Source organism: Sabethes cyaneus, chromosome 2, assembly GCF_943734655.1.
Source record: "Sabethes cyaneus chromosome 2, idSabCyanKW18_F2, whole genome shotgun sequence".
Classification (NCBI taxonomy): domain Eukaryota; kingdom Metazoa; phylum Arthropoda; class Insecta; order Diptera; family Culicidae; genus Sabethes; species Sabethes cyaneus.
This window is the reverse complement of record NC_071354.1, coordinates 224,012,385-224,039,975: the sequence shown is the minus strand read 5'-3', so window position 1 is coordinate 224,039,975 and position 27,591 is coordinate 224,012,385. Positions and strand designations below refer to the sequence as shown.

General features: G+C 41.0%; 1 protein-coding gene across 3 annotated transcripts in view; it reads right to left on the bottom strand.

Moving 5' to 3' along the window:
• Positions 1–23,349, bottom strand: part of LOC128738022 (RNA-binding protein Musashi homolog Rbp6) — a 1,503,411-nt gene extending 1,480,062 nt beyond the window's left edge. For all 3 annotated transcript variants that reach the window (XM_053832828.1, XM_053832829.1, XM_053832830.1), the window contains exon 1: positions 21,293–23,349. In XM_053832828.1, the coding sequence (XP_053688803.1) occupies positions 21,293–21,363 (71 nt within the window). In that variant the 5' untranslated portion in view covers positions 21,364–23,349. The remainder of the gene's footprint in view (positions 1–21,292) is intronic.
• Positions 23,350–27,591: the final 4,242 nt, after the last annotated feature.

Here is a 27,591-nt window from a genome sequence, read left to right as displayed (position 1 = left end):
CGGCACACTTGTGATCCTGATCACTAATAAAACAGCCATTCTGGCCGCATTTCTTCTTCCGTTCGATGCTCAGAGATTCGTAGTACCGTTTAAGCACACGACTCACAGTTGAGTGCACGATTCCGAGTTGTTTCCCGAAGTCCCGATAAGATAGTTGAGGATTTTCAAGGTGCTTGCGCAAAATCAATTCGCGACGTTCCTAGACGTTGATAACGATAAAAATACAGTGTAAACAATACACTTTAAACTACTTCTAACTAAATTTTCAGGAGAAAATACCCAACGGGTAATTTAGTTCCAGTTTCAACTCCGATTTGAAATCCAATTTAAAGTCTACTTTCAAATGCAATTTCAAACTCCCATTCCAATGCAATTTCAGATTCATTTTTGAGTCTAATTTAATGTTCCAATTGAATTGAATTGAATTGAACTGATCCAATTGAATGTTCCACTTGAGGACCAATTTCAAGTCTTCTTTTATTGCAATTTTAATCTCCGATGTCAACATAAATTCAGTTTTAAGGGCAAATTGAACTCCAATTTCATATCCGATATTAACTCTAATTTCAAGCTAAATTTAGTTCCAATTTCATGTCTCATTTTAAGTCAGATTTCTAATTTAATTCTATTTCTGTTAGACTTCCTAGTTCAATGAGTCCAATTTTAGCCCAGGCCCAAGCTCAAATTCGAGTTCAAACTCAAATCAAAATTTAGATCTAATGTCAAGTCCAATGTTAGGTTCAATCTCAAATCCAATTTGGAAACCACGGTTGGGCCCAAACTGGGTACGTCTTCTCTAAATTATTTATTGAAAAAAACTCTTCAAGTCTTCATAAATAAATTAATTTTGTAAGAAAGATCTACGATTACTTGATAGTTTTCAGGCCAAAACATGCTTTTGAACGGTCAGGTCCCCACCTTTTGTTTATGGTTTGGGACACTAGTGAACGCAACACAACACAGAGTAACGTTAATTGGATCCTTAACTTTTTTAGGACAATCGTATCGTTTCCCAACTCGATATTTTCGATATTTAACTTATTTTACTATAATTTAACTTTCACTCAAATTATAAATGTTTCACAGAGGCGATTGTTCACAAGCAAACCCGTTTAGAGGAAGCCATCTTACTTTTTATATTTATTCTCCGCCTTTCGCATTCTTCATCATCATCATCATCGTTGTCTCTTTACGCGTTTGTATCTTTCGAAACATTCACCTACCGGTTTGGGTTACCTGTTTATCGGTGGCTACTTTTCATCTCTTTCTTACCTTTCAGAATTTTGCTGTTTATGATTGGTCAATCGTAAACATAAATGGCTACCTCTTCTACCTCTGGCATCGATTTATGATTTTTTTGCCCTTTCGATACCCACCGCATACCAGAGCAAAAATTCAATAAAACCAATTAGTACCGGCCGATTTCCCCGATTCCGGACCAGAAGCAAACTATATAATTTATAAAATCAAAAACATAAATATTTAGTCGCAATAGCGTTCACGCTGATTGGTTCATTTAAAATTTAAAATGTTCGCTTACGCCCAACCAAAGAGAGCAATAGCCCTCACACACACGGGGCATTTATAGGCAAATAACGACGTGGAGAATTGATCCGCCCTCACCTGTATACTACCTGCCACCACACTGCACCGTCATCCTCCTCATTGGAGGCTAGAGGCTGAAGTAGAGGAAGAGCAAATCTCGACCGCTCAAAGCATAGCAATGGCAGGCAACGCAGTAGGAAGATCACCGCTGTTGTTGTTGTCGTTGTTGTTGTTGTTGTTGTTGTTGTTATGTTCGCACACACTCCCCGCGCTACTGTCGGCCGGCACTGGCAGTCAGTGACGCTGGCTGACGACGAACGCTTCTGCTGCCGCTGTTGGCATGTTCGCCAAATAAACCCGTGGAGCATTGGGGCAGTTACGGCTGCTTATGGCGGTGGTTATGTTCAACGATGACGCTGACGATACGTATGAGTGCATGCAATTTTGTACCATAATAATAACTATAATCACGATAATCGTCAGATAATAGCCACAACACGCGACAGCAGACTGTGATTCGCGCTGGGAACACAACGAGTCGGCCACATTTGCGTTTCGAAGCACCGAGCACCGGGAGACAGAGACCGCTAGAGAGTTCATTCAGTCAAACGGGCGAAACGATTCGCTAAGCAAAACAGTAGTAATAACAAATGATAACCATAGATTACAGTGCAGTAGGTGCATCGTGCGCGGCATGCATTCGGCGAATGCTGACATACGGTCCCCGCGGTGTGACTTGGTTTTGAATCTTGGCGAGTAACACTTGCGTGATAGACTGGCAGAACTTACTCAATTTATGTTGTTGTGTTTGGAAATCTAATAATCTAAACATTAAATTAAATCGAATGGAAAATCTAAAGTTTCGACTGGTTTGGTTTACGATGAGGATTCACGGGTTGGCAAATCCGATATCAACACCGGAAATGGCGTCGCTGCGCAGCAGCCGGGAAAAAAGGACAACACAAAACCCGTTCAGTCGCAAATTGCGTTACGCTGCATTCGTTATGGCTTACTTCACAAGCCCGCACGAGCACCAGTTGCATTGTGCCGCTAGTTTAACTATTCGCTTAACAATCCGTAAAATGTGCGCTGAATGAAGATAATTTCACGCCGGTAAAACCCCATTACCAGGGTACTATTGTAACACATCGGTCTACCGGTTGATCATTGCTGTGCTGGTCTGTAGTAGGTACCCGGCTAGTAGGAATGGCAACTCCCACTACGCGGCTCCATGCACGCAGAGATCACATACAGCCCGCCCATCCACCCACACGGACTAGCTGACTGCCAGTCAGCCCTATGCGAGTGACGAGCAACGCGCACGCGGGTTGGTTTTATTTTGATTTCTCATTTTCTCCTCCCATCCGTTTTTTTTCGTGTGTGTTTCCCATAGACAAACGACGCGTTTAAAGACGCCGTTTTTTTCCTGTCTAAGCTTCAAACTCTCATTCTCCACATTACTTTTCGAACGGTTCTCACACGGTGAGTCTACCGCGCGTCACTCACTCACGTCGGGCGTCATCGGATTTTCGAACTTGAAGCGTCATCCCAACACATCATCTGGCTGATGGTTACGTAAAACACCGAAATGCGACGAAACAAAAATAACGTGACGCGTTACCCAGCGCAAAGCGGCGAAGTCTTTTTTCGGTTTGATGAAATCGGACACAAAGTCGCGAAACCAGCAGCCTGACTGCCTGGAGTGGCGAGCGGGACTATCAAACTTTGCACATGATTGCAATTATCGCACCGCACATGGGGGATTCTGACCTGCCCTACACCGTGAGGTGCTGCACCACCGCAAAACCACGGGATCGCGTACAGTAGTAGAAGGTAATGATAACAGGAGGCAGCTGTGCATTGTAGATGAAGTAATCTCTCTGCACATACTCCACTTCACAGCAGATAATCGGCGGCAATGGTTGTCAAGTGAGACATTCACAGTGTGGTGCAGACGTCAGCGCAGACCGGGAAGTGGCGCGTGACAATGAGCACTGGAACCGACAGAGCGTTATTCTTGAGATGACAGACAATCAGACGCGGTGATTCCGTCTTTAATCAACCCGACGACGTTCGTCGGTATGGCCGAGACGCAATAATGAACCTTAAGCAGGAGACAATCCATTAACGGTAAGATACAGAACTAAACTACTTTAAAAGGGTTTTTTTCCCGTAGAGTACATGCTCGAAGTTCAAAATACCGCTAGTTAAAAAATAAAATAGACCATTTAAACGGAAAATGCCAGTGGTTTTATATTGCCATCCTTCACCTCTGAGCCAATTTTTTAAAAAATCATTCGATGAATTTTTGAGTTACGTCTTTTTGAAATTTTAAAGAGCAGATTGCTCTTATAAAGTAAAAAAAACTCTTCAATTAAACTTCCAAAATGAACGTAAATCATAGCCAGTATTGATTTTTTAAGCAAAATATGTCTATTGGCGACCATTTTAGGAGTTTTACGCTGTATTGGGCTTAACCGGAAATGTTCCGGATTAAGTTATCGCTGTGGGAAATGGTCAGTATCGAACATGAACAAAAACTTATCATGGGAAACCTCCAATAAATGCTCGAATTTAAAAACTAGGGTCAGGTTTGGTCATATCTGGACATGCATGAGGGACTCCGTGAACCCTTAGAGAAGTCAATAACACAATGTGGTATATGTTTAATAAGAAAACCATGTCAGGAATTGACCTTTGTAGTTCTATGTACTCAATTTGGTTTATATGGATCTATTTAAAAAAAAATTAATGTGATTTAAGGTTTAGTATGATGAGTTTCTGTTCATGGACGAAATTGACCACTTGTCTGGCTGTTCCCAGTAGTCCCCGGAACTTGTCCAGACATTACCAACGTGGTGCTAGGTAGTTGATCTGACTTCGATTGATCCAGTTTTTGCATTCTGACGTAATTTGAGGTGTCGCACGATAAATTTTTGTTCATGTTCGATACTGGCCGTTTCCCACAGCGATAACTTAATCCGTCCTAATACAGCATAAAACTCGAGAAATGGTCGCCAATGGGCATATACTTCATAAAAATCATGAACATTGCGACTCAGCTCCCCCCCGTCCGTTCCTTTCAGAAGTCCCTTCTTGTCTTCCAGCCACTTGTACAACTGCTATCGATCCAAATGCAAGAGGAACGTACCCCTTTAGGCGACATCCATTTAGTACGTCACGCAAGTTTTGACCAAAATCAACCCAGCATAGGTTATACGAAAGAACCTCGTCTGAGTTTATGTTCATCGATTGAGTTCAGCACGAATATCAAGGGGAAGCATTGCCATTGGTCTCTGGTAGCACCTCGTAGCGCCTCAGGAGTTTGTGCGACTGCTATTTGCGGTTGCAAAAATCTTTCAGGCAGGACGGTACTCAAGGAGCGCTTCAGTGATGTACAGCAAATTCTGTAAAGCCTTAATGGAGAGTTCATACCAGAAGAATAAGCAAGTAAAGCCGTGGGTATAATCGTCCTTCAGAGCTTGACCCTTCTTTATCGACAGTTTTCGCAGCCGATTATTAGATTATAGGAAAATTACGGACTAGTGCAAAGATCCCATTGTCTCTATAAGCAGTACTGCCCAGTCAAGACTCGAACATACGACGACTGGCTTGTTAGGCCAGCATCATGCCCCTTAGCAAACTGGGCGGGCTGCTCCAATTAAATTTTTTTTCATGTGACGTCACATAACTTCATACCCCTCCTCCCCCCTACGTCACAAATCGTCACGATTAGGTCAACCCCGCCTCCCCCCTATGAGCGTGACGTACTTTATGGATTGCAGCCATTCCAAGAGGCCGCTCCCTTTTGTTAACCCCCTTAGGATGATTATTTTATGACAGTTTGTTGAAGAACCGTCCAGGCGTTCCGGAATTATGCCAGAACTTACTTACTTACTTAATTGGCCTAACGTCTTATGACAAGGCCTGCGCAGTATAATTTCTCCATCTGTTTCGGTCCATGGCAACTGATCTCCAGTTCCGCGGGCACCCAGTGCTCGCCAGATCTTGCTCCACCTGGTCTTGCCACCTCGCTCGCTGTGCCCCTCTTCGTCTTGTTCCTACCGGATTTGATGCGAAAACCATTTTTGCAGGATAGTTGTCCGGCATTCTAGCAACATGTCCTGCCCAACGTATCCGTCCAGCTTTGACCACTTTCTGAATACTTGGTTCGCCGTAGAGACGCGCGAGCTCGTGGTTCATGCTTCACCTCCATACACCGTTCTCTTGCACTCCGCCAAAGATGGTTCTTAGCACCCGCCGTTCGAAAACTACGAGTGCTCGTAGGTCCTCTTCTAGCAATGCCCACGTTTCGTGCCCGTAGAGGACAACCGGTCTAATTAGCGTTTTGTACAGTGTGCACTTTGTACGGGGGCTCAGATTGTTCGACCGCAAGTGTTTGTGGAGTCCGTAGTAGGCCCGACTTCCGCTGATAATACGTCTTTTAATCTCACGGCTGGTATTGTTGTCCTCTGTTGCCAGCGAGCCAAGGTATACGAACTCGTCGACTACTTCGAACTCATCCCCGTCGATTACCACGGTGCTGCCCAAGCGAGCCCTGTCGCGCTCGGTCCCGCCCGCCAGCATATACTTCGTTTTAGACGTATTTATCTGCAATCCAATCTTCGCTGCTTCGCGTTTCAGTCTGGTGTACTGATCTTCCACCGCCTCAAATGTTCTGCCGACAGCATCCACGTCGTCAGCAAAGCAGATAAATTGACTGGATTTATTGAAAATTGTGCCCCGCATTTCGATCGCCGCTCGCCTTAAAACACCTTCAAGCGCAATGTTGAATAGCAGGCAGGAAAGACCATCTCCTTGTCGAAGTCCCCTGCGAGATTCGAATGGGTCCGACAATCCACCCGAGATTCTCACACAGCACTGGATCCCATCCATCGTAGCCATGATAAGTCTAGTAAGCTTACCCGGAAAGCCGTTTTCGTCCAAAATTTTCCATAGCTCTTGTCGGTTTACGCTATCATATGCGGCTTTGAAATCGATGAACAGGTGGTGCGTGGGGACTCGGAATTCGCGGCACTTCTGGAGGATCTGCCGCAGGGTGAAGATTTGGTCTGTTGTAGACCGACCCTCCATGAAGCCGGCCTGGTAACTTCCCACAAATCTATTGGCTATTGGCAATAGTCGATGAAAGAAGACTTGGGACAACACTTTGTAGGCGGCATTCAGGATAGTGATGGCTCGGTAGCTCTCACAATCCAGCTTATCACCTTTCTTGTAGATAGGGCAGATAACCCCGTCTTTCCACTCCTCCGGTAGTCGTTCCGTATCCCAAATCTTGACAATCAATTGATGCAGACAGCCGGTCAACTTGTCCGGGCCTATTTTAATAAGTTCCGCTCCAATGCCATCCATTAAGGGAATTAATCACCCAAAGATTTCTCTCACAAGAAGGGGCTTGTTATACTAAGAAATATTCCTAAAGACACTATATGCGAAAAACTTCACGTTTTGGCGCAATATCACACGATCACGTATTTCGCTGTTTGGACCACTGTGCAAGGGGTCAATCGTGATATTACGTAATACTAAGAAGATACGAGTCAAAATACACTTGCAGCTAGCTATAAAACCATAATAAAATTATTAATAGAGCAAATTTGTTGTGGTAGCTTATATTACTACGATAAAACTAGTTGAATGCATCACGTTGTTATAAACTTATCATTCTTGTGGCGTGGCAATACAATACTATATGGTGCCCAATCAAAATTGATCTTATTATGGTCGCTTGACAAATCGCAATAAAACTGTTAGTTTTATAGTTTTATAAGGGAGAAATGGGTTGTCATTGATTCTGTAAACTTCAAAAGCAGTTTTTTGTTTGGAACAAAAATTCTGTTCTAGAAAATATATTCTCTGTGTTCAGTTTGGCAAGAAAAATGCAGTGAATACATTACTAAAAACAGAACCCCTGTTTTTGGGCCCAAAAACTGCTACGGAAATTAGAGTTTGTGATGACAATTAATGACTGGTCGTTTCCCCTTAAAACGATAACATCCTGACCAATCAGATTTATTGCGCCTAGTGTAAAAAATATTAGAGTTCAACACCGAAATAATTTTTTACGCGAGGCCATCTTGCCATATTTTAGTATTTTGTTGTAGCTCGCAAATGAAAATTCATCAGAGCAAAGTGTTTTACAGAGAGAAAGTTATTATCAATCGGTTTTCCTGTTACAGGAAGCAACCAAAATGAGGCGGTGTTATGAAATTGGTCATGAAAACCAGTAGAGGAAAGTGATAAAACTTAGAATTGTTATTAGAGATGAGTGCCAAGTAGTGCTGTCTAACCGACAGTACCGGTAGTACCGAAACCGGTAGTACCGACCAATTTTTGGATACCGAAATACCGGTTTTGTAAAGGCGAAAAACCGGTATTTCCGGTATTTTCTAAGATACTAGTTTTTTTTAAACTCCTTACTCGAAGAAGAGCTAAGTTTGATAGAAGCTTGTAAAACTGATTGAAAAACAACTTTATGTTAATGCTGATGAGATTCTTCCGCAATGAAGAAAGTAAAACCACAGAGAACAGACATCCAAGCGAAAGGTCCCCATTTGGATAAAACTTATGTCAAATTAGTTGGGAAACTATAGTGATGATGTCACTAAAGGCATATAAAATTCTACACTAAACTCACGACAGCTAGCTTCTAGCGCTAGCATAACGGTTATAGTCCATATATACTAGCGCCAGAAGAGCCAAAGGTTGTCAGTGTGCAAATCAAAACAATCATTTAATTGGAAAACTATAGTGGTGGTGACGCTAGCATATTAGATGATTTTAATTTGAAATTTTATCCAAGAATACCCGAAAAATGTCTGTATGGATGTCTGTTCTCTGTGGTAAAACTGTGGGTATAAGGGGTAGATGTGGGTAGCTCTTGAACTCGTTTAAGGCACAGTAGAGCATCTTTGCTGTAAAAATGTTTCATTGTATGATCCAACGTCGTGTTTCAATTTATTTTTGAACGACTTGATATTTAAAAGCCACCAAATTATTCCAAGCTCTTAAATATTAAATTTTGGAAACAAGATAAGGACCCAGCAACGTCACTTACTATAGTAAATCGTCAATCAACGACGAAGTAATAAACCTTCTGTTTCAACTGAAGCAGCGCCGCTTCGTTTCAAAACTGGCTTCCATCAGCGTCAATGAAATGGTTTTCACTTCATCATGACGACCAGTTTTAACGTTTCATTTTATTAGTCTATCAAATATTCAGTAGAAAGCCAGCAAGTTTGAATGCAATTGAATTGAATTTGAGTAACATTTTCTACAATTTAACTGCAAAATTTCGATGGCGCGTTTAGTTCCCTACCATTCCAATATTCACGGTAAAATTTGATGCGCATATGTTGCACAACTTCGGAAACTACCGAAAAACTTCATTAAATTATGGCGGTGATTGTGAAGCAGCGAAAAGTATAATCGGGTTTATTGGTGCTTTCAGCAGAGCGTAATACGACTATTTGATCTAATGACCTTACTTTTAAAGAGCTTTGAAGAGTGAGCCGCTTGGCAGTATAACGGGTTTATAACTCCTGTTAACAGCAGTTTTTTAACTTGGTGTTGAAAATCATGTTAAAAGTATAATAAAACTTAAATTATTAATTATTAACATTTTTAACATTATTAACATTAAATCATTATTATTAACATTTTGCAAACTTTTGTGACAAATAGAGTTTGTTGGACAGCTCATATCATTTCTAAACGGCTCGCCTGATAATGCCCTACGGGTTCTCTTGCTATTGGGGATAGACGACGTAACCAAATCTGGGAGAGCACCTTGTAGGCGTCGTTGACCAGCGTAAAGCCGCCATAATTACAGCAATCTAACCGACCGCCCTGTTTTTAGATGGGACAAAGCACTTTCCAAGTCTTATTTTATATTTAATTCAAGTCCAACTTGAAACCTAATTTCAAGTCTAACTTCGATTTCAATTTTAAGTTTAATTAAAAGTTCAACTTCTTCAATTTGAAGTTAAGCTTCAAGTACATATTGGTCTAAAATTAGGTCCGATTTTAGGACAAAGTTTATGCAAATTTAAAGTCCGCTTTCAGATCATATTTCAAGTTCAATTTTAAGTCTAATTTCAAGTTCATTTATTTGCAATTGCAACTAAAGCTTTTATGATCGTTTTAGTGCAAATCGTAGACGAAATACGTATCCGTCGTGAATAAAATTAGTAGTGTAATGTAATCGTGGTAATTGCTTCCAATCCAATTTAAGACCTATTTGAAATATCCCATTGAATTCCTATTTCAAGTTCAAGTTCAAGTTCGAATTTAAATCCAAATTGTAATCTAATGTCAAGTCTAATTTTAAATCCAGCACCAAGGCCACTGGAGTGTCCAGGCCGGGGCACGTGTCCCGCCTTCTCTATAAAATTTAATGTAAAAAAATCGTCATGCTGTTATTCGGAAACATGTGGAAATTATGGTTGAACAGGTAATATTTTTTCGAATAAGAAAATTGTTGGATATAAATAGATCCGACATCCTACCATTAGTTGATTTTTCTAGGCCAGGTCATTCTTCTGAAAGATCGGTGTCCCATCTTCGGTTTATGACTGGGCACGCCAATGAAAGCACCTAGGTTGTGTCCGTTACCCTTTCCCGAAGTTTCTTCTCTGCTTTTAATGTAAAGTGCTAAATACGGTTCCAATGTAAAATAATACATTCAAATTAAACTTACTCACTCATGATATATTCATTTTACCGAAACGAAAAAAAAATCAAAATAACTGAATATTTATACAGCTATTCACCATCAAAACAGTGCATAAATGCACAGATGACAAAAAAATTGCGATTGAAATAAAAAAAGGAAAGCAGAAACAGAACGCATCCACCGTGCGCTTCTCTGTCTACACATACAGCATCCAATAGTAAATAGCAAATCACCAATTATGTTTAAGTGTGCAATTTAACGGACGCATATATTTTTTTTCCTTTTGGATGAATCCCAATAATATTGAACGCCAGGAAATGACCAGTGTTGTGTCACAGCTAATAATTCTAAAGGGTGTTCTTCCATTTAATATGGCGCTTATTTTAAATCGTTTGTTTTTGAAATAAAATCAGGCATGGTGACTAGTTAAACTTAGGGAACAACAAGCACTTCTGAAGATGAATACAATGTATATTTTCCTGGCTCCTTGTACTGTTCGAACCATGAAAAATGGTATTTCCAACTGCTGACACTTTCTCATACCATCACATTAGATTTGTTCCTTGTCAAACTGTTTTCAAACGGATTATGTGCGTAGGTGCTGCGAAATAACACTGAATTTTTTCATTATTAAGCAGATAAAATATGCTCGTATGCAAAATTTCATGATATTACGACCACAAACCTGTATACAATAAAAAATGTAATTTGAAAAAAATGTAATGAAGCATTCTTTCCACTTCGCTCGGAAGTCGTCAATGTGCTGTCCAGCTGGATTCCGTCCGTTCGCATATGGCAAAAGTGACACAGGTCTAGAGCAACAATAATTTAACTAACTTTATCCCAAACAAATTGTGACCTGGCTTTCTGGCCAGATGTGTGTCGCTGGATTCGCTGGACTCTACTATTTGAAAATTAATGAAAAACAAACTTAAAGTGACTTACAGAAAAATCAAAGACGACAAGGAAAATGTTTTGCCGAAATAAAGCCGAGTTGAACTTCAAGTGCTACTAATATTAGTTAACACGTGAGTTCATACTCACTGTCTTGCTGTCGAATTCAAACAACTTTAAAACATAAACCAGGCTAGACACTAGAAGATTTGACATTGCGTTCTAAAGTGACCATTTTCATTTTGAATGAGATAATTTCTAGGTTAACTTATGAATGCTTTGATACTAGTTTGGTTATAAGTCGTACTAATCGTGTTAATAAACGGTTTCGCCACTAATATCGTTTAATTCCTTTCAGTCCTTCGGAGAAGCTCAATTAGAAAGTTATTTTACATTTTACTTAAGCTAGAACAAGTGCGGCATAACAAGTCTACAGTCTTACTGTTGCTTCTGAAATGATTTGAATAATGCACTTATGGTTGGGATTGTTCCCAGTTGGCAACCAGTGAGGTATGATACTGGTCTAATAAGCCAATAGTCGTCGCATATTCGAGTGTCGACTGGAAGAGGCTGTAAGAGGCAATTGTCCTGTACACTAACAGTGGGCTGCGAAGTCTATAGAATAGAAGCAGATTTTGGTTAGATACCTACAAACAGAATGTTTTCTGCAAAATTGAAAAGTATTAAATTGTCATTCCGCGTTCTAATACGCAACAGTGTGGCCAACAAAGTAGATTATTTAATCGTAATACACAATTGCTAATGGGTGGGTTAATTTAATAACCACATTCATTAATTTCAGATTCTCCGGGGGACCAAATAGTTGCTTAGAATTAAAGACTCTGTACAAAAACCAATAGGTTTATTAGTTTTATCTGCTTTTTCATCCGGCATTCTGGCTACGTGTCCAACCCACCGTAGCCTGCCACATTGCACTACCTTCACTATACCAGCATATTTGATACAGCTCGTGGTTCATGCGTCTACGCCACATTCCATTTTCCATTTTACCATCAAGTATTGATCGCAGAACTTACGCTCAAAACGTCCAAGAACTAGTTGATCCATATTTCATGTCCGAGATTTGTGCGAATTTGCAAACTACGGGACTTCAGCTGGCTATGCAATTCGTAAAAAGCCCAATTCACGGCTGCAGTTTGACGTTTTACTTCGCGGTTTACATCGTTGTCACATAAATGCACATATTACGTGCGTACCAAGGTATATAAATTGCTTCACTACTTCATTTCGTTCCCCATCCAGTTTCACCTCGGTACTAGCACCATTTGGACTCCCACGATTCCTGCCAGCAACCATGTACTTCGTTTTGGCAGTGTTAATGATAAGTTTTAATCTCGCTGCTTCCCATTTAAAAAGCCAAAACGCTTCCTCCAGTGCTCTACGATTGATTCCGATGATATCGATGTCACCCGCAAAAACCAAGAAGCAAGTGAGATTTTGACCCATCCAGCATCGCACAAATCGGCATAAATAGTTTTATCGGAAAACCATATTCTAGCATTATCTACCACAGCTCGTTTCGTTTGACCGGATCGTACGCCGCCTTAAAGTCCACAAACAGTTCTGTACAGTCTTCAGGTTGTAAATTCAGATTCAAAATATCCTTCGAGTTTGGTTTCAAACTGCACAATGGGACACCGCCGCTAGCATGATGCACTAATAAAAACAAAATCTAGTGGAAATGTTTCGTTGCGGCCCAGGCATTGGAGTATCCTTGATACCATCAGTGTTTCCCAGTTCAATACAACAGATGTCGTTACTAGGCAAGGTGTATTGTACATATCGTAAACAGTCCAATTTTTGCACGACAATCAAATTATTCAGCGCGGCAACGGAGTTCTCTCGGGCATCTCCGTTTCTACTATTTTTATTACTAATCGCAATAGAACGCTTAACAGCTGAACCCACAAAGAGTTTAGAAATGTAATTTCTTAGAAATGAATGCCGCAAAAATATTTTGCTTTCGGCTTTCTCACTCTACCTGCAAGGTATCACCTTCCCAGGCTCACAGGAGAATGGTAGTCCGAAGCAAAGAAGGTATAGGAACTGCTTGTTTTTTGACATAGAACAAAGTCTTGCCGCATGATGTCACTCCAAAATTTGGATTCAAGTCAGCGTCACGAAACAATGAAAGATTTCGAATGCTAGTAGCTCTTCCAATTTAGAACGGATTTCAATGGCTCACATACCATTCGATTCAAACATTGTATTCTAATCACTAGTTGAGTAATTCTCGCTGAAACGGGGCCACTACTGATACGAGGTGTTCAAATATTGGAACTTTGGAAGAACAAGACTATGCAACTGCCGCTAGTTTACTTTGCTTCTCTGTCTGGAAGCAGCCATAACCACAAGCTTGGTGAATGTAATCGTCGTCCGTGCCTGGAAAGCAAAGCTATCACACGAAAAATACATGGGAAAATTTTAACTAGATTTGAACTTGAACTCCGTTGATTTTCACTATCTGAGTAATTCTCGCTGAAACGGGGCCACTACTGACACGAGGCCTTCAAATATTGGAACTTTTCCGCTTAATCGGTTGAAAATGGTTAAAAAATAAGAATTACACTTTTAATACCTGGAAATAGTGGACCCCTCGTTCGGAAATGGGTCTAACAGTTTAAAAAAAGTTGAATTTTGAGCAAACCTTGAGATCTATATCAAGTGATATTTCATAAATTTCCCATGAAACAACTAATAAATGGCCTGGTTGTGTAAAGAAGAACAGGGCTTTCAAATGGAGTAAAAATTTTTTTGGTGGCCATCTTGGATTTGATCGCCATATTGTATTTTATCAAAAAATCGCCGATTTCACCATGAGCCCCCCAACGAGGGGTCCACTATTTCGAGGTATCAAAAGTGTAATTCTGATTTTTTAACCATTTTCAACCAATTAAGCGGAAAAGTTCCAATATTTGAAGGCCTCGTGTCAGTAGTGGCCCCATTTCAGCGAGAATTACTCAGATAGTGAAAATCAACGGAGTTCAAGTTCAATTCAAGTTCAAATTTTCCCATGCATTTTCTGTGTGATAGCTTTGCTTTCCAGGCACGGCCGACGATTTCATTCACCAAGCTTGTGGTTATGGCTGCTGCTGCTGCTGCTGCTTCCAGACAGAGAAGCAGAGTAAACTAGCGGCAGTTGCATAGTCCTGCCTTATGACATGTAAAGACTATTAAAATGACATAAAAAGAAAAGCAGAGCCATTATCGTCATTCATTTGCTGCTCGACTTCCGAGCTGATCACTGCCATTTTCTAGTTCGACTTAAGCTTGGATCCCACCAATGGTAATCCGACTTAGATATCGTCGTTTGGAAATTTATTGTACAAGCTTCACTTTCGATCGTCAGCAAAGGAAATCCTTCGCACCCAGTTGTAAGAGTACAGGACAGTTGCAGGCTCTTTCAGTCGGGATTCGAACATGCTACATATTGCTTGTTATACCAGTGTCATACTTCGAGTCCAACTAAGAGGCTCAGGTTTTTCGCTTGCTACATAACGCTGCAAACAGACGTCATGGACTGGCTAATGTGAATCAATTTTCATGCCTTGACGGTTGCAACCAAGGAATGAGAAAACAGACAAGAAAGAATATGCTAGCTTGCTTATTGATAATTGTTAGTGTGGGCAATTGTCCTGCATTCTAACAGCTGGCTGCGAAGTCTGTCGTATAAAAACAGAAGGTCAAGTTTCGATAACGGAATGTAGCACCTAGGCTTTGCTTTGCTTTTTTAGTGCGGACAAACGTATGCTAAATATATAGTATTATTTGCATTTTGATGAAGCGAAAAGCAATGGCTCTCATTATTGTTAATCACATCTTGAAGTTTTAAGTTTCTTTTCCTAGAATTTCGTTATTAGCTGGGTGCGTGAGGAAGATTTCTATTCTAAAATACTTCAAAGTTGGCACTGTTAAAAATACGAAACAATTAGGGTATGTTACTGCTTCGTCGTAATTGCCTATTCCCGTCCCCGTCCTATCCAACACAAATTATTAAAAATATCAGCGATTTTTATGACACACAATGCAAAATTAGTTATTCCCTAATATTTTAGTTTGTTGACTATCATACGCGATCAATCAAAGTGAGCTGAGATTTATTTAAATGCCATTTTTCATTAAAGAATTTCTAACAGGCAAATTTCCTACGTTTTTTCGTGCGACGAAAAAGAAAATATCGACTAATCGTTTCAATTTTGGTCATTCAAAAAATGAAAATGACTCACGCAATACATTGTCGTTATTCTGCAGCCGGGAAAACTTGCATGACCTGCAGAAATTTTGCAGAATCATATTTGTCATGCCGTTCTACAAAAATACGTGCGTGCTAGCTAAACATTATTGTGATTTTTAATTCGGACGATGAAAAATTTTGATGGACGGATTTTAAAATGGTACGACGAATTTAAGATATAAAGTCAGTTGCGTAATTTGAATAAAATGCTTTGAAAATCGCTTTTTAGTGAATTCAAAAAGCACAGATCGAAAGGTAAGTGTGTTTGAGTCAAATCAGCAGCAGAACTTTTGGAGTATTCATTAAATCTACCTAAGAAATGATGAAAATTAGAGTGACTTTCCTTACTACGACGGGAATTAAAAATAAACCCTATTTAGGAATATTCTTTTTATTTACTTAACGCTATTTTAAGTCACACATAGGTCAATATGGTGTAACAATTCAAGGTTTCTTCGCAAAAACCCGCCTAAGGTAGTTCTAAGCTAGCTACGCAGATTTGTCTGGAACACAACCTCTCTGATTTTTTATCAAATTTAGGCAGAAGTTATAAAAATTAGCAATGACAGTGAAACAGTACAACAAATAATAGGATTTTTGGGTAGAATAAGGAAGAAATTTTGATTTTACTACTATCAGAACAGTGCCATCTCTTTGGAAAGTAATGGTTCATCTGGTGTTATATTTTTATGGAATTATGTTTTCTGTTCTAATCAGGGATGGAAGATCAGCGATTTCGATAAAATCTGTGAGTTATCGCCACACGCAAAGATCACGATCCGTACAGATCATGACAAATAGTGAATCTTTAGCGTTGATCACAAGACTTTGTTCTCTAAACAGTCTCAGCAGTCGATTATAGTGTTACATTTTACCTAGCTGCAAGAAAAAAGGTCACACATGTTGCTTGTATTGCGATTCATGCGAAACACACAACCAATCCTCTGTATGTATTATATTTCTCAACGCAATCATGCAATGAACATGATCTGACATGAGGTTTGTCATAATCTGTGCGGATCGCGACAAAGTGTTTGTCCCTTGTAAGTAGTGATATCAATGAATCTGAATCTGATCGATCCTATGATCTTGATCGCTAGAAGTGATTTTTTCCATCCCTGATTCTAATTAATTGTGACTCAGTCTACACTCAGTTCACAATCGTGGGTCATACACAATTATGGGTCATTTTAGCTTTATCTACCGATTAATGCATGTCACGACTGAAGTCGTGTTCCGCAAGGGATCGACATTGGACCTTTGCAATGGACGTTCATTTTTAACGAAGCAACCTTTTTACTGGTTATTGGTAGCAGACTTGAGAGAGAGTCGTGAAGACAATTTTCTTTTTGATGAGAAATTCGAAAGAATGATTAACGTAAAATCTTATTAAATGTTGATTTAAATTGGTGATTAAAAGCAACGCCTAGGTGCTTAATTCCGTTATCGAAACTTAACCTTCTGCTTTTATACGATAGACTTCGTAGCCAGCTGTTAGAGTGCAGGACAATAGCAGGGCCAGTTGCTACGATCCTATTGACTCTAACAGCCTCTCCCAGTCGAGATTCGAACATACGACGACTGGCTTATTAGGCCAGCGTCATACCTCGAAGCCAACTAGGAGGTTAATTCACAATAAAAAAAAACAAGACTAATCTAATTTCAAATGAATGTTTTTCTATACAGCACCAGCAGAAAACTTACTTGAGTTATAAGTACTTTTCCATTTCTGACCGGATAACGACTAGCTGCATTGGCAGCTCAGATATGATTTGATATGAGACTATTAGATTCGATTGAATGTAATTATCTCGCATTTAGTAAAATAGTTCAATTTGTACCAATTCACAAATGTGTCAAAAGCAGGTATTTCAATTTTCCTCAATCAAACAATTGGTCAAATATAGTTTGAGATCATAAGCATCACTGCTTAGAATTATCTACTGACACTCATGAAATTGAATATCAACTCGCACCCAATGTAACTGATCTTTATCAACATGAAAATCAACTTCAATGCACAATTACGATACTATTGAATCAGATCATCATTATTCCATCTATAAAACTGAATATCAAATATCAGTATAAATCAGTATAAATCAGTGTAAATTTGGCATGACGATTGATAATCAGAACCAAAAATGCCTGGTGATGATATTTTTACTAAGGGGGCGTCCATAAAGTACGTCACGCTTAGAGGGGGGAGGGGGGGTTGACCTAATCGTGACGATTTGTGACGTTGGGGGGAGGGGGGGTATGAAGTTATGTGACATCACATGAAAAAAATCAAATGGAAAATTTATTCGGGAAATTATAATTTCATTTTAAGACACAACTATTGAAAGCTTCTAAAAAATTAACGTACTGATGGATTTTGAAACAAATAGTAAAATTTTTTGAATGAAAACTTTTTTTAACGTATATGGGTGAACAGGACTCATTTATTCTATGTAGTATGAACTATCCATTAAGGCTTTACAGAATATGTAGTACTCCACTGAAGAGCTGCTTGAGTACCGTCCTGCCTAAACGATTTTTGCAACCGCAAAAAGCAGTCGCACAAACTCCTGAAGGGTTACGGGATGCTACCAGAGACCCATGGCAATGTTTTCCCTTGATATTTATGCTGAACTCAATCGATGAACAAAAATTCATACCGAAGTTTAACGGCTACTTTTAAAGTATTTCGGTATAATCTATACTGCCCCTACCTCAAAAGCTCTCTGAAGGATAGAGTTTACGCCACTTGCGGATTAAATTTCGCATCTAAGATAGTGTTGAATGATTGCACGATTGAATGAATACACAAAATGACAAAATCCGTCAGAAAAGTTCTTGCAAGGCGTGTTGCTGCAAGACGTCAGCAGGAAGTCCTGATTCTTTCAACTAGATCAGACGAATTTGAGTGGATGGATGTAAAGCGCGTGGATATGCGCGAAACATTAATCGACGGCACATCAGCGATCATCTTCAAAATCCGTGAATCGATGACTTATAAGCTCGAAAATTTTCCTTTTTTTATTTGCTGAAATTCATTTGATAGCTTTAAATAAAAAGGTTGGAATCAATATTCAATTTTTTTTGTTGTGAAGGGGGGGGCTGCCGTGACGTGACGTACTTTCTCAGGGGGGGGGTCACGAATGTGTGACGAAATGTGACAAGTGGGGGAGGGGGGGTTAATTTTGGTCAAAATTTGCGTGACGTACTAAATGGATGTCGCCTAAGTTTCGAGTCTCGATAAAGTGATTTTTTCCGGCACTCATCAGCATTTAGCAGTCTGCAACCAGCTACAAGCGCAATGACAGCGTTGTTGATAAAAAAAATCGAGTGATCCCAGGTTACTGCCTTGAGGTATAAGAGTTTAACGGAGACGGAGATGATAACTTACAGATTCAGCAAGTTCTGAACTATGTACCGGTGAATACGCTAAACATGGGCAGTTTTGGGATAAATAACCGACCATTATTTCGATCTGGAAGTATATTTTTTCTTTTCCCCAGGTCTATTTGTTGCAGACAAAACACTATTAATGGAAGTGTTCGTCATTGTAAACTCATACCTTTTCTCTCTGTCCGGTATTGCGCTTCGCATCAGTTAATTACCTGATTGGGATTTACAGGCCACATTTCGAAAGGCTTGATTATTTCTTTATCGAAGGATAGCGTACGGCACTGGCCGAACAGATGTTCTGGAGTTTCGCGTTCGAATCTACAGAGTTGGCAAGTTTGATTGTCCAGCCGACCAATCTTTTTGAGATGGTGTTTGCTTGGATAATGGCCGGTAAATAGTCCTATTATTATACTTAGCTTCTTTTTTGTTTAGACTAAGCAATGATAGGCTTTTTACAGCGCTGTATAAAGCGCTTTGACGGTTGATTCAAATGCACTTGGTGACACTCCTCAGAAGGATTCTGAACCGATAATGTTGATGGATGAACCCTGCCTAGCAAAAGCACTCCACAAAGGCCCGGAACCCAGTAAAGGGTTACGTGATTCTGTTTTGCTAGTTGCTAGCTTTGATCTACAAATAAAGACTATAAGTGCTTTAAGCGCTTTCTGGCCGTCAGAAAAAAATACATGCTTTAGCATACCTATAGTTTCTGACCAGGCAGGCGGTGTGCATTCATAGATTGCATATATTTTGACCTGCAACACTGCAGACCAGTGTCCCATAGATATTGAAATTTTTATTCCTGAGCCTGTGATGCCAACTCCAGTAGAGTTGCCCATTTTTGACCCACCTGAATAGAAAACAACAGAGCCCTGACGGATAATCGGACCACCTTGTTCACAATCTTTCCGTGCGGTTGCTTTTGACACCGTTAATCACTCTATTCTTTTGAGTAAGCTACACAAACTTGAGTGCACCCCGAGGTGTTGTCTACAACACTCAAGATGGTAGTAATCAGAGACCATTGCTATTCTGTATGTATCGCTAACGACTCTACGTAACATCAACTGAAATTTCCCTATACATCGCAATACACTGGGAATTCGCTGTATTGATATAATTGAGAAATTTTTAAGTGTTCAGTTAGATCTTAATAGTCCTATGAATAATCTTAGTACATAAAAAAACAATACTGTTAAGCAATCACTAAGCAAGGAATGTTGTTCGAAGTTATTTCCCATCAGAATTTTCAGATACAGATATGTTGTTGCACAAGCTCAGGAAAAGTAAAATAAAATATCGCTTTTTATTATTTTTTACCTGTAAGCATTCATGAAAACATTGTTTATACATGAAACAAAAAAATAGATATTAAAAATTGATAAACTGAAAAATTTTACTGCAATCATCGGTATAGAAAAGTTTAAATCTCTTTTCTCGATAAAAAAAAGTCCAGACAACGGTGTTTTCTGGAGATACCAAACAAGACACGTACTACGTGAGACTGTTTGGGAAATCCATCCGCCAGCAAAGTAGTTTACTCAGCAAATAAAACCAGCTCTGAAGACTTATTGATTTTTCTTCCTTTTCCAGTTAAAATACGACTGTCTCCTGTTGCTAATATTGCATAACTGTTGTACAGTTCAAACCAACAACAGTAAAAAAACCACGCATTTATTTGTCAAACCGAACCGCAACCTATTCCTACTGCCGTTAGAATTGTCGTAACCGACCGTAAAGTCCTTTCCGATACAGTTAATTCCATGAATGCAAGGGGAGCCACAACAGGCAAAACCACAATTAATTTGACCACACTGCTGCACTGATGCAACAGCCTGTCCTGTGAATGGGGCATAAAAATTTGCTTTACTAAACTCGAATGTAGGGTTCAAAACCATCAGCCAGCGGGTGAATAATTGAGCTTATTTTTTTAGGTTGTTTTCGAACAATGGAACAGTTTAAAAGCCCAGCTATTAAAGGGGTTTTCAAGAGCGTTATAAACCTGTAACATTTAGTGGAAATATTCTTTTGATGACTAATTATGGTAAAATTGAACAGAGTCAGAAACACATCGCAGTTCCAACTGCGATGTGGGTATTACGTAGTTAAGTTTTTCTTTTCCGCTTACATTTTAAAAGAAAAAAAAAGATCTTGAATCCAAGCTTAGGTCATCGGAAAAAGACCTCAAACGAACGGCGTCTGAACGTCGCCTAAAGTCGTCTGCCATCACACCGCACCGGTCTGCAGACCGGGTGACAACGGGAACTCCTAGGCAAGACTACCAACACGACACGACGTTGGTCAGTAGTCCGGGTGGTGAAGACGGCACCGGGCAAAAAAACACAAAGAAAACTCCACCGTTTTGATTGACATATTCCGATGACATGTCCTACCGTCTCAAGTACGCGCTAAACATATCGGCTCGACAAATTTGTCCCACAGATACAGACACTTCACCCATCATTCGAGCATCGGAGGAAACCTATTTTTAAGTGAAGCACATTGCTTACCCTGGATCGTTCGGCACCTCCGCCTGATTGCTGGACTGATGTGCTCCGAGGTCCTGGTTCTGGTGCTCCATCTTCCACAGCTTGATTGCTTGTTCTAGCGGGGCGTAAATGCTTCTGACTATGCTCTCGAACCACTAGAACACACGTGTATAACGCACCGCAATTAAAACCTACGACGTTGGGACACTCTGGGAAAGGCTTCTTCCTATTTATTATCACTGTGGTATCACAGAATCTGAATTTTTCACTTGCTCGCTCGATCAATAATAATAATCAGATCATCAGCTTGAACCACAACGATGATGACGAACTGGTGATCTATGGGTTGCCTCCTTTTAGCAGCCGGGGAACTCAAAAACTTATTCGATTTTTTTTTTCTTCTTCTGCTTCAAGCGGGTACAATGACAATATATTGGGTAATCACAGAACACTAAATTTTCGGCTTATTTCGAGCCAAAATTTACTTTTATTACTTGGCTTAAACTTTTCTTCTGCCTTGCCTTTTTGGCCTTTTTTACTCCTTATTTCTTCTACTTAAGCTGAATCACAGACGGCTGGTGAATTCAACGCTACTGACCACGTGCTCGGACGACGCTCGACGACGTACTTTTTCGTAACTCAGCTGCTGTTGCTTCGGAGGGAATTGTAGATTATTGTTGAAGTTCGGCAATTTCTTCTAGCTTTATTAATATTTATCTACCACCGCACTTCGAAGATTCACTTGACTCGGAAAAAATGGCTTGAACTTGGCTAGAGCAAAAAACGGCAACACTCTTCTAATGCCGGCAATGAATGGTGTTTATTTACTTTTTACTTAGATTACGGAATTTTTTCGAATTGATTTCCTTAACCTTTTTCTACACTGCACACACAGAGAGAGATACACAAAATCTACACACGAACTCTACTATCAACACAACGGCACAGACAGTAGTGTGTTTTTATTTAACTTTACTGTAGTTGGCGTTAGCTCTTACTGTGACTACTCGGTATCCCGAAAAAAAGAACGAGAAACTATCAATTAACTACTAATGGTTTATTTATACTGGTTTGAATATTTATTTATAGATAACTGCTTTCCGAGTGATAGCGTTCAATTTTGAATGAACTTCCGCTGATTCAATTAGCCGCTACGGCACAGCACTCAAATCGTGGATGAAATTTATCTCTCCTCCGCTCCGTGGATTCTGGCGTTCGGGGGGGCGTCTGGCTTTTCCAACCCAGCCAGCCAGCCAGTCAGCCAGCTAGAAGCGCACTTGCTCCGGTCGGTTTTTCCGAACGCTTCCAAAAATATCCCGACCCGACACTGGAGGACGCACACACAGCTCACCGTGGTGGAGTGATTTGCACGCTACCGTCCGACGGCTTCAAGTGGATTATTTAGAATGCGGCGACCTTATCGGGGGATTTCCACCGACCACGCGACCGATGCCGAGTTCTTCGGATATCTGGACGACAGCAAACAACAACAAACGGCACGACGCGGACTTTGGCGATGTTCTGCGATGCGGTATAGTGTCGGGGGTCAGTGTGTATCGGATGTGAGTGTGTGGTTTTGGGTTGATTTGGTTTGGTTTGGTTTGGTTTCTAAAGTGTCGAAGTGTCGACGACGACGACGGTTCGTGATGCAACTAACAAACTACAGAACTAAGCTGGTGTGTCGGACAACCGGGACTGGTCGCGCGTTTTGCTGGCCACTGCTAACACGCTGTGCAAACTTTTTCGAACTTTTCTAAATGGTGATTGATTGACGAGCGTTGACGGCCACTACTGCATCGAACACTACAGCAATGCGGCGGGCACGGCGGAACGTGTGGAGACCGGATTTGATGGCTATCACAACGAACACGGATTCGACGGAACGGGGACACGATTTCTGCGTTCCGATGGGGGATTCGTCCGTGACACGGATAAGTACACACTCGACAACTACCAAAACGTGACTGAGATGCACTACAAGACTCTAGCGGGTTGACCGGCGGTGGATTTCCGAGGTGTTCCTATACCGAGTGTGTAATCCGTCGAGGAGTTTGATAAGACTGAGATTTGCTAGCGGTTGCTTCTGCGGCTGATGCTTCTGACTGCTACGGCTACTACTAACTGGTCCCTGTCGGTTCTATTCCATCTCGTCGATGCAGACATTCGCCGTTCAAGCTACCACTCACTCTCGCGGCAAGTGTGAAAAATTCGATTCAACCGACAACCGAGAACGAGCACCACCACCAACGCACGCACACCAGCGCATCCACAGCGGAAACGCACTCACAGTTTACAGCTTACAGCGGAAAACAGTCTACAGCTGTGTGTAGTAGGCGGCAGACGCTCCGGGCGGTCACGTGTGTCGGCCACTCACGTCACCAGCAGTAAGCCTCTCTTTCTCTCTAGGTCTATCACTCGCTCTTGCAGTCACACCACACCGACAACACAACCATATGCAAAAGATAGCCGCCCGCTGAGCACCCCTCGCAGCAATAACCAAAACAAGTCGTAAGCGTCTCGTTTCGTTTCGTTGCTTGCTGGTGATGATGGCATGCAGTTTTTGCTGCATTCCCCCATAAACCCCACATCGACAACGGCAACGAGCTCGGCACGGCACGGGACGGTGCGGTACGGCAACGGGGGGTGAGTAACTCACTCTCGATTTTATCCTTCCGGCTGTTTCAGCTGCTGCAGTCTGCTGCGATATGGCCGATGGATGGGAAAATGTTCGCCGGTTTCGCGATGTGCTTCGTACCCTGTACAGAGCGGCACCAATACTAACGCCCGGGAAGGGGGTGGTCGGATTGGGGTGGCTCCACAGGTTTAACTCGTTACATAAAGGGATGACAGCCACAAATTGGATTTATTGTAGTTTATCATTTTGAACAAAAATAGGAAAGAAATCATCGTTTCATAAATATGATTATCGTTATTTTATTTTTGATATTTTCAAAAGTTGTTGTGACGTTTTCAATTATAATATAGAATTCCAGAAGAAAAACATTTTCGTTTGTTTTCTAAAACTACTTGACAATTGATCACGGGATTTTCGCCATGTGAAGCAAGCTATAAGATCACACAACGCTACAGTTTTCCTTTTTAACATCTTATCGTAGATTCAGCGACTAAATACTTTTTCGTATGATTTATAAATAGATTGCTTTTTTCGTATGAATTTATAAATATTTCAAAAATTCATTTTTCTGTCATGTTGTTGTTGTTAATTGGCCTAACGTCTTATGACAAGGCCTGCGCAGTATAATTTCTCCATCTGTTTCGGTCCATGGCAACTGATCTCTAGTTCCGCGGGCACCCAGTGCTCGCCAGATCTCGCTCCACTTGGTCTTGCCACCTCGCTCGCTGTGCCCCTCTTCGTCTTGTTCCTACCGGTTTTGATGCGAAATCCATTTTTACAGGACAGTTGTTCGGCATTCTAGCAACATGTCCTGCCCAACGTATCCGTCCAACATTAACCACTTTCTGAAAACTGGGTTCGCCGTAGATACGGTTCATTCTTCACCTCCAAACATCGTTCTCTTGCACTCCGCCAAAGATGGTTCTTAGCACCCGCCATTCTAAAACTCCGAGTGCTCGTGAGTCCTCTTCCAGCAGAGTCTACGTTTCGTGCCCGTAGAGGACAACCGGTCTAATTAGCGTTTTGTACAATGTGCACTTTGCAAGAGGGCTCAGATTGTTCGACCGCAAGTGTTTGTGCAAGTATGTGAGTCCGTAGTAGACCCGGCTTCCGCTGATAATACGCCTTTTAATCTCATGGCTGGTATTGTTGTCGTCTGTTGCCAGTGTGCCAAGGTAAACGAGCTCGTCGACTACCTCAAACTCATCGCCATCGAATATCACGGTACTGCTCAAGGGGGCTCAGTTGCACTCGATACCGCCCGCCAGCATATACAGTCGCCCCAGTATTATGGGCCACCCAGTATTATGGACCAGTCTATACTTTACGTCAGTTTTATACGTAACAAATTAATATTTAACTATCGAGTATGAGTTCAATAGATAGCAGCAACATTCTGCTGCATGGTTGATAGTTCCAATGCGTTAATTTTCTTGATTTTCCGATAGTTGTCAGTTGGCTCCAATCGACTTTCGATTTGTTGTTATTTTTGCGGTTGCTATAAAAAGTCGGTTGAGAATTATCAGCTGAATAACGGCGTAAATTTGTGTGTCTGAGCGTAAAATGGATGGAAATCGAGGGAATGGGTATGTATTCATAGAATTACGGTGAAACCACCTAGAAAAATGCATTTTCCGCTTTAATATACGAAATTAAACAATGGCCCTTAATACTGGGAGCAAAATTGACTTTTCCCAGTATTATGGGTCAAGCATATAGATAAACAGTTTTCGCTGTTTTTGACTATAATTGTAATTTTTTCTCAGTAAAACTAAAAAACGTGCAAGGAAAATCAAGATCGAAGCTCCATGATCCTGATTATGCTCTTGATCTAGCAAGACAAACCGAAAAAAATCGGAAGTTGCAAAGGATCACAATCTACCGTACAGTACAGTTCCGCGTTATTTTTGGAAACCACCCAAAACTAATAAGTCAGGACCAAATACTTTTCTTCTTCTTGAACTTACTTACTTTACTTATGTGCCTTGATCACTTCACTTATGTGCCGTTCTAAGACAAAGCCTGATGAACAAAGTTTCTCCAATGCACTCGGTTGTAGGCCAATGCTCTCCAATTTCTCAGACTCGCTCCACCTAGTCAAACCATCTTGCTCGCTGCACACCTGGTCGTCTTATTCCTACTGAATACTGAAAATACTTTGCAGGGTAGTTGTTGTATGAAAGATAAACCAAGTAGAACCTAATGGACGAAAAAGTTGTCCGCAGATGATGAGCGAAGACCAGTAGCAGCTCGAAACGTCCGGACTAACTGGTAATTAAAATCTTCATACTTATTTCGCCGAAAAACGTCGATTAAATCGAACAAACAAACAGGGTAGTTGTTTGTATACTTGGTTTGTTATGTGCTATCCTGGAGACCATCACCCTGATGAAGCCCTCTGCGTGATTTGAATGAACTTGCCAATCTACTCGAAACCCGAACACAGCACTGAATACCGTCGCTAAAACTAAATCGCGAGAACTGCACACACACACACACACACACACACACACACACACACACACACACACACACACACACACACACACACACACACATACACACACACACACACACAAACACACACACACACACACACACACACACACACACACACACACACACACACACACACACACACACACACACACACACACACACACACACACACACACACACACAGACTCGCTCCACCTAGTCAAACCATCTTGCTCGCTGCACACCTGGTCGTCTTATTCCTACTGAATACTGAAAATACTTTGCAGGGTAGTTGTTGTATGAAAGATAAACCAAGTAGAACCTAATGGACGAAAAAGTTGTCCGCAGATGATGAGCGAAGACCAGTAGCAGCTCGAAACGTCCGGACTAACTGGTAATTAAAATCTTCATACTTATTTCGCCGAAAAACGTCGATTAAATCGAACAAACAAACAGGGTAGTTGTTTGTATACTTGGTTTGTTATGTGCTATCCTGGAGACCATCACCCTGATGAAGCCCTCTGCGTGATTTGAATGAACTTGCCAATCTACTCGAAACCCGAACACAGCACTGAATACCGTCGCTAAAACTAAATCGCGAGAACTGCACACACACACACACACACACACACACACACACACACACACACACACACACACACACACACACACACACACACACACACACACACACACACACACACACACACACACACACACACACACACACACACACACACACACACACACACACACACACACACACACACACACACACACACACACACACACACACACACACACACACACACACACACACACACACACACACACACACACACACACACACACACACACACACACACACACACACACACACACACACACACACACACACACACACACACACACACACACACACACACACACACACACACACACACACACACACACACACACACACACACACACACACACACACACACACACACATGCACGCGCGCTCGCTTTTCTTCAAATAAAACCAATTTTGTTTTACTGACCCATAATACTGGGAGCATTGACCTATAATTCTGACCAGGTTTAAAAGTGGCCCATAATACTGGGAATGGAACATGCTTACATTTTGTTGTTTTGCAAAAAAGTGTGTGATTTTGGAATAAGTTTGCCTACAGAACATCAAATTATGATATATTTATAACCAATT